At 30.0% G+C, this 9123-nt stretch overlaps 1 protein-coding gene across 1 annotated transcript; it reads right to left on the bottom strand.

Annotated features, from left to right (window-relative positions):
* Nucleotides 1-133: 133 nt before the first annotated feature.
* Nucleotides 134-6787, bottom strand: LOC117180279 (N6-adenosine-methyltransferase non-catalytic subunit). The gene is made up of 5 exons (XM_033372683.1): nucleotides 6459-6787; nucleotides 6178-6354; nucleotides 5766-6083; nucleotides 3376-3758; nucleotides 134-530 (listed from the first exon to the last, which is right to left on the bottom strand). Exons 1-5 carry the CDS (start codon nucleotides 6513-6515, stop codon nucleotides 293-295), a joined length of 1173 nt encoding a protein of 390 aa, XP_033228574.1. The 5' UTR covers nucleotides 6516-6787; the 3' UTR covers nucleotides 134-292.
* Nucleotides 6788-9123: the final 2336 nt, after the last annotated feature.

The raw sequence follows: 9123 nt of genomic DNA, 5'->3' as shown, positions 1-9123 counted from the left end.
TTTTCCTTTTTTTGGATATTTTTTTTTTAGATTGCATGTTCAACCCTGCATCTTTACCAAACCCTTTATTAATAGGTATCTCACTACTTCATCTATTGGTCGGAGGTGTTTAAATTAACAGAAGCTTAGATAACGCTTGTGTTTATTATATTTTCTAATCCGGACGTTAAAGTAGTAAAATTTTTGACAATTTAATTTCGAGAACCTGTGTGAGTTAAAAAAGATACAATCTAATACACAATAACGGTTCTTAAAAAATAGAATTCATACAAACTTCCTCTAAAATTAGTAATTATCTTCCTCGTCCTCGGCCCCGATTGAAACCGCCTCTTCCTCTTCCCGAAGATTTACCCTTCGGAGGAGGAGATTTGGGTCTGAGGGCCTCGATCCTTTCCGTACATCCTGTCGTTATTTGTCCACTATTAAAATAACTAGTGTACATATCGGAATTGAAATTCGTATTCATCAATGATGGACCGACTGTTAACCATCCCGGTCTGATTGTACTGTCACGGCCAAATAGATGAAGTCTGCAAATACGTAGATTTCGAAATAAAATAAAAATCTCATTTCATATAATTTAAGGGCTCGGATTTATTTCAGAGTTCAAAAATAGTGACATTAATTTTTAAAAATAGCAAAACAGTGGCATGATGTTTTGAAATTAATAAACTTATATGTTCATAAATCATGCAAGCTTCAAATCAACTAGAATACTTTTTAAACAGTCACATGAGTGACATAATTCGCTTGATATTTTCAGAAATTTGTTTCTTTTATATATTTCTTAACTGTTAAACTTATGTTTTTTTAAAGGTATGAGACATGCAACAATTGAACAAAACGGTATTATAAATCAATTTTACATGATATGGATGATAATTTTTCATTCTATGTAGGCATTTTGAATATCTAAAAAATGTATAATGTAAAACTAATATAAAAAAAAATTAAAAAATATATATAAAATAAATAAATATATAAGACTAATCTACAGAAGTATTATTTTCATATTTTGTCATATTTTGATCAAATTTTGACTAAAACTTTTTAATTTAATCACTTATACAACGGTTGCTACATAATTTTTATGTTTAAATTTCAGTCATTGTCCAGTTTTTTTTCAAAATTGATTTGAAAAAATAAATTAAACCTCACGCTGATAATTCCGTTCCAGAAAAATCTAGGGACTTTTCAAAGAAGAAAATATCAAAAATCAAGAATAATCGCACAAATAAAACTAATTAAACTCTAATCAAATATATTTGCAAATATAAAGAAAATCTGTATAAAATAGTTCCTGCTTCACTAATTCCAATAAAATTATTCAATTTCTTCTAAACACGGTGAATTTAATTTGGAAGAATTATTACATCCCAGGAAATTCAATACACTTTAAATTACTTAAAAATAAATTAAACTGTACTATTTTCAATTGAGGTAAGTATATAGTTTAAATGCATTTTCAACTTGAATTGCCGGAATTAAAAATTTTGTTCATTCAAAAGTTTTTTCAAATTCGAATAATTTTGATGTTTTTTGATGTTTGTTTTTTCTTTCTTTAAATTTATCATCTTTCAAAGTCGAAGAATTTCAATATTCTGCTTCATTCTTTAACAATTAAGGCTTTCATTGGAAATTATATTTTGAAAGAGAACCTTTGAAATATGAATTTGGTCATTTTTAGTATTCGATTTTGTACATTTAACACTTTAAAGTATTAAACCAATAAGTGTTGCAAATTAGAATGGTAAATTTTGAAAGATTTTTCTTCTAAAATTGTATAATAATAAATAAGTAAATGGATTTCTATACGTGAGATGGTTGTCATGTTACTTTAGCCAATTATCGAAGTTCAAACGCAGTTTTAAAGAGGAAGTAAGTAAATAATTGCATTAGTGGGCATTGCGAGAAAATAGTGGCATCGCTGAAAATATGTATGGATTAATGTCAGAAGTCCGAGCCCGGTTCGGGACCGTGCATAAATTACGTAACAGCTCAAGGAGGGATTTTCAAGTAAAGGATTTAGAAATGGTTTTATCCCTTTTATAAAAGATTCTAGGTTCAAAATGTTACAAGTTCAATATTTTGGTCTTTAATTATTATTAATAGTCAGGGAAGCTTAAAAATTGGTCAGGGAAAATTTAGGGAATTTTTCAAATAAAGTTATGTGGTAACCCTGATATAATATTTTTGTTATGTAATCATTTATTTGCCTTGTATTTGTATTTTTTGCAGCTGCTTCCTCCCGAAGATTAGCATTTTCGTTATAAATTTTATTATTTTTTTAGAAATTCGACACTTTTGTTAAAAAGACATCCTGTTTTGCGGAACATTCACATATTTCATAGCAAATTTACTGGTTATTTAGAATTCATATTTTGGTTGTGAAAAGTCAACTAAAATCTTATTCGGGTGAAAGTTCAAATATGTTTTTACTTTGACTTTTTATTTTCAAGAATACATCTATTTTAGACGAAATTGCATCTTCATTCAATAAAAATTCAACTGTTTGAATACAAAATCCATTGTATTCTGATTTTAAAAATTTAAACTGAAATCTTTTTTGGATGAAAATTCAACTACTTTCTTGAAAATTTGTAATGTCAATTTAAAAATTCATCTATTACAGTAGAAATTGTATCTTTATTGGATAAAAATGCAACTGTTTCGTTTAAAACTCAAATATTCATATTTTGGCGTTGAAAAGTCAAATTTGTTCTTTTTGAAGATTCATATTTTTAGTTGAAAATTCAACTGCACGAGTAAAAGTTGAACTACTTTGTTGATTTTTTTATGAAGGTTTTATCTTTCATTGAAAATTGGAATATTTTGTTAAAAACTAATTTTTTTTGCTGAAAATCCCATTTTTGTATAGAAAATTCGTGTTCTGGCTTGAAAGAGTTCTGGCTTTAAATTATTTTGTTGAGAATTTAATATTTTGTTGAAAATTCAAGGGTATTGTTAAAAAGTTATCTTTTATGGTAGGAAAGTATATTTTTTAATAAATAAATCAATTTGGAAATGTTATTTATTTCCTTTATAAAAGATCCTATGTTCAAAATATTACAAAATTGAACATTCTGTTATTTGAATGTTGGTCAGGTAAAATAAAAAAATTGTCCGAGGAAAAATCATAGAATTTTGAAAATAAGGTTTTCACTTTGCAAAGCATGTATTACATCGAATAAAAAAATGTCCATTAGTTTCAAGTCCCATCTCTTATTATTTCTGGAAACCATAAATTTCCTATAGTAAAAAAATGTATATATACAAAAAAATATTTTGTTACGTTTCTTTACTTTGGATAAGGCCTATAATCTGTTACGTAATTTAATTACGGCCCCTTATTAATCACAATAAAATAAATATTACCTTCTTCTGCCGAGACAGAAGTGCTCAATAATATGAAATATCTCTACAGGTTTTTCTATTGATCCATACTCGGGTTCTTCAGAGATAATAAGATCAATATCGACATTAGCGTGAATAAAATCTCCGTCAGTTGATCTCCTCACAGTTCCCTTAATTCCCATCAAACAGTGTTCCTTCGTTCTTTGCAGAGCTGCTTTACTGTCTAAATTTTTACTGTGACCTGGATTATTTATATTTGTTCGAATCCAGCATATGTCCTCACAACGTCTGAAGCCCCATTTCCTGAGACAATAACGGCCCATGTCCAATCCGTCGCTGCTGCCACACCAGAGGAAGACGAAACTTCGAGTTGCTGCTACTTCTCCAATATCCAGTTCCATTATCTTTTAAAAAGTAAAAACGTACTCTCTAAATATTGACACCAAAATTACCCAAAGATTTTAATTTTATGAGCATGGCAGTGATTCTAAAGAATATTCTAGGGGAAATAGGGAACTCCAGAAAGTACTAACAGTGAGTGTAAAAACTTTTTGTATACCTCTTTTTTGATGAATGATTCAGTTCCCTTAATTTTAATCATGCCAGAGTTAAAGAAATTTCTCATTAAAGGGTTGACTGCTCTCGAAATTCTCTATAAAATAAGCCCATGATGAAGCCAATTTGTCTATTTAATAAGTATATATTGCAAAAATAATGTAATGTTCAATGTTTTCTTAGATGTTCAATAACTTCCGAAATAATCAAAAATTGTCAGTGTTCTTGGGCTCATTTTAAAGCTATTATGTGACCGCATTATAACAGCTTATGAGTATAAATCGTAAAAACTGCGTTATCGAATTGCAAGGACTTGAAGTTGTAACAAAAAAGTTGGAAAAATTGCAATATTCTTTAGAGTAACAAAAATATTGTTATAAAATATATGAAACATATAATCATGAAGTTTCTATGAAAGTTCCCCAAACTATATATTTATTTGATTTTTATTTGCCTAAGAGATAAGATGTTTTAAAAATTTTTCAACCTTTTGATACAACTTCACGTTCTTGCAATTGAACATTTAAAAAAAAATTGAAATTTACACTATTTTTGCAATATGGCAATATATGCTTAGAAAATAGACAACTTGGCTTCGCCTTGGGCTCATTTTATACAGAATTTCGAGAGCAATCAACCCTTTAAAGAGAAAATGTTTAGCTCTGGCATAATTAACTTATTTTACTCAGTTACATATGTAACCTTCCGCGAAGAAAGTTACATAATTCCCAAAAAATTGATTTTCCTTTTTCGAAGTGAAAAAACTCAATTCCAAACTACACAACATGTTTCTACATAGTTCTAAAATAGTGAAAAATTATATTTTGGTGCTGTTTTGTGAATTTTTGCACACGATTGTAAGGCAGACGTAGGTTGTATATAGGATATATTTTTTAGCTGAAGAGGCTTTTCGTAGCAGAGTGAAAGCTTTCAGAAACCAAAATAAAGGACCAGTAATTCAAAAAAATTAACATCGACTTGGAATTCTCTTATCCTGGTCAAAAAAACAACTCAATTTTGTTGTTCAATCATCATCTAAATAACTAATATGATCACTTGATTATATATTTGTTATTTGTATATTTTATTTTGTTAATTTTGCTATATTTGATATGCGAAAAAATCGATTTTTCCACTAAACGCTTAGTGCTCGGATTTTATTTGATCAATTACATTTATTTGATATACAACAACAAAATACACAAGTTTATTCTCAATATCCGTGTCTGAAGACTGCGTTTATCCATCCACGCAAACTAAAATGCACATGGAAATTCGGGAAAAATGATAACTTTCCTAGAAACGCTTGGTTCTTGGATTTTCTTTTATTCATTACTTGTATTTGATGCCAGTGCGTAAGTGGATAAAACGCAGTATTCTGACATGAATATTGAGATTAATATTCTTCTGGTGTTACCTATCATCAAATAAAAGTTATTAGCGAAAGAAAATTTGGGAACCGAACGTTTAGAGGAAAGTTTAAAAAAAATTTCCGAAGTTTCGTGTAGATTTCACAGAGTCTAGGTGGAACAAATGCAGTCTTTCGATAATTATATTGGAATTCATATTTTTTGTTGCTTCCTGATATCAAATAAAATTAATTAATTAAAGAAAGCACGAGTACCAAACGTTTAGTGGGAAATTCGAATTTTTCCTCATATCGAATATAACTTATTTCGTTAAAATAATAAATATGACGTAATAGTAAGCTATTACTGTATAAAAGCATATAATATATTATTTTTACGATAATTGAACAAAGCCAATTGATTTGATTAAGTTTTGAAAATTTTATATATTCTTTCATAAACGTTGCGAACTTCATACAGCCGGTTATAATAATTAACTAAACAAACCTGGTCCCAGTTCCAAAGTTGTACATTCGTAGCACCACAGGTTCTCTGATATTCCTCAAGTGGAGGTTCAATAAGAATCACATCGAACTTGCAATTAAGATCCTTTAAATTATAATTTGAAAGATCAGTTTTCAGGTACATCGGTGGAGTCGCAGTTTCAGAGATTAAATCATCCTTTAATTTAATCAACTCCCGAAGTTTGGGATACTCTTCAAATCTATCTGCTAAGCCTACATCCCTAATAAAATTCTGAGGCCTCTGGCCCGTGTCAATAAAATGTTGGCAGTAATCATTGTGTGGATTCGAAGATTGAGTACCCTAAAAAATTCCACATAATTTCTCAAAAATATACCCTAGGTATTAAATTTACATCTTATATAACATTTATAACCTACAGTATTATAGGACTCACTTTGAGAAACGTGGATGAATCTTTATAAACAATTTCGTCGCTGGGAACAGAATCATCTTTCGTTCGTTGGACTTCCTCCTCAGATTTTTTCGACGAAACCTTGACTTTCTTTTTTTTCACATTGTCAATATCGGTCCCTAAAATCTGCCGAAGTTCAACAGCACTTGCTACTCCCAACTAAAAAATAAATTGGAAAAAATAATGAAAAGGGACTGAAAATATAACCTCAAAAATATTAGTGTAATATCCTGAATCTTTTTCTGATTGTTGAAAAGACTTACCGTTTGGGCCAATAGTATTTTGCGCTTCTGCGAACGTTCTCGAAGAGTTTGAAGCATTTTTGTTCAAAACTTTACAGTAAAAAGGCAAAAAATAGAAAACGGATCATTCACATTTGCGATTAGAGGTTAGATTTTCAAAAATTCGATTATTTTTTAGAAAATTTGCATGTCGCGAGTAAGTATAATAATTCAAAATTAAGCAAAAAGACGGGAGCCGGTACTTTTAGCCTATTTCATTTTGTTTTTAACCATTTTTGAGAAGCACAAGGGACAAAATGTGACCGATGTCATCCATGTCAAGTTCGACACGTTCAACACGTTTGACAGCTGCCTATACCGCAAAGGGAGTCTGCGCAGATAGAAGCGGGAGTATTCAAACTACATTTGTTTATAAACTCAATCTAAGAGATTAAAATGATCATTTCAATTATGAAGGAAATTTGATTAATAATGTGTTAAAGATTCGATTCTGTTCGTCGGTATTTTAATTGAATTAATGGTCTACGGGATCAATGTACTAAAAATTGAATCTGTCTGCCTAAAAATAACATCAGACATTGTGAATCCTATTGTTTGTGCTTCTCTTATACAACGTATAAAATCATCTGATATGCTTTAAATTCTCTATGACGCCAATTGATCAATTTCTACCTTAATCCTTTTATGTAAAGTAGCTAAAACTATATCCAAAGGTATGATCAGTTGGTATCGACCGGTGATAAGGAATCTATATACATTTGCAGAATAATAGCAGATAGATATTATCATATTGATTTATATCTTCCAAAGAGCTTTTTTTATTGTTTTGTTCGCATTTACACCTTTAGAGATTGAGCTAAAGGCAGTAATATAATTATGAATTAAGATTATCTGTATTATTTTAAAAATATATTTATTTTGTTTTTTAGATTTTTTTCATTATATACTTACATTATTAATATAAATTTAATTTTTGTTACAGAACTATGACTAATTGTTGTAGAGATAATGAGATAGGTCAATATAAATGATCCTTACGTATTTAAAAGAATTTTATTCTGAAAAATTATTACAATTTCTTCAAACAATGTTGCATCCATAATCGATTTCATGAAAATCATAGACAAGTCCGATAAGGCCATTTAATTTCTCATTTTTATAAGATAAGCTATCTTACAGAGTAAATTAAAGTGATCAACTTGTATTATATGAGACTTAAATACGCATTATATTTGTGAAAAAAATCAAATAGATTCCTTAAAAGTACGTGTCCACGCAAAATCAATTTTTCAGTCATTTTTTCTCAGTCAATTTTTCTCATACAATTTTCAATATTTTCATTTATTCAATATTTTATTTATTTTATTGTTCAGGTTTTATTTCACAATATTTTCTAAGCCAAAAATTTTCTTGCATAAATCTTCATTTCTTTTAATAAATAATGAAATTCCAGTACCAACGTTATACCTTAAATTGTTTAATGACTGATCACTAATGTACGAATTCCGTTATAAAATCCGAATATTAAGGAAATAATCCTTTCACTTTGGACTTTTCCAATTTTTAGAGACTCATTCTTGAATTATTTTGTTTTCAACGATTTAAATACAACACTTTTTGATCTGTGCATACATTTTTTAATTAAATAAATAATTTCCAAATAACTATACATATTCGCTTTATCCCAGTATTTTTGTATTTTCCAAAAAATAAAATCAACAAGATACATAGTTCAATGGTAGAATCGTTTACATTGCAAACAAAATGTAGAGAATTCAAAAATAGATTAATTAGCAATAAATAACGACAACTCTTTTAAAAGCTGGAAAAAGGGACTATAACTTCAAGTCTGATCAATTACCCCACATGGAGAGAGGGTTCACTCCATATACATAATTGCTACCCACGCCCCTGACTGCAATGGCGTAACCCTAAAACCTAAACTGCTCCAAAAAGTGGACTTTAAACGCTAACCACCTCAAACATAGAATGTTTCCTGATGAATTCAGTAGCCCTTCACTGTTAATTATCAGACTTGGAATCCCATTGTTCCTCTAAAATCGTGACCGAGATAAACAGATAATATCTGCGGGTGTTCCACCACTATCAAATAATTCAATTCTGCCGCTATTGGAAATATGAGTACAATCATTTTTGTGTTAGTGGGCCACAAATGGAACTCGAGAAATACACTATTGCGCTGAATTCACGCGCAGATCAGCTGTACTTTGTGCTACGAACTCCGATAACCTCCCGTCGAGAATGACCCCCACCGTTTTACAAACGCCCTGATAAAACACAAAAACCGAACGAGCTAGATTTTCACTTCGTCTTTCAAAGTGCTGGAATGAACTTCGAGAGTTTTTTTTGCACCTGTGCCAAAAAATCCCTCTGCAAATCATCGAATAATATAATTTATTCTTTGGCAAGTGCTGAGTGACAGTTCGTGAATTCGCAACCAAACATACCTTTTTCTCCAATTTTTTTCGAGAGAAGTTCCTTTTCATTTTTCAATCTGTCAGCCCACGGAGGAATGCAAACGGACTGCCGAGACTGTTTGGGTATCAGGTACAGGATCAACTCGCTGGACCAAACTTGGAAGTGGTTGCATCAAACGATTGCACTCCACGACTATCTCATCTCCATAACTTCGAGCAAATCTGACGTCTCCTCTTGTTTTTGTCAC

The sequence above is a fragment of the Belonocnema kinseyi genome, chromosome 9 (assembly GCF_010883055.1).
Source record: "Belonocnema kinseyi isolate 2016_QV_RU_SX_M_011 chromosome 9, B_treatae_v1, whole genome shotgun sequence".
Lineage (NCBI taxonomy): Eukaryota > Metazoa > Arthropoda > Insecta > Hymenoptera > Cynipidae > Belonocnema > Belonocnema kinseyi.
The sequence above is the reverse complement of the archived record's forward strand: the minus strand, read 5'-3'. Positions and strand labels throughout refer to the sequence as shown.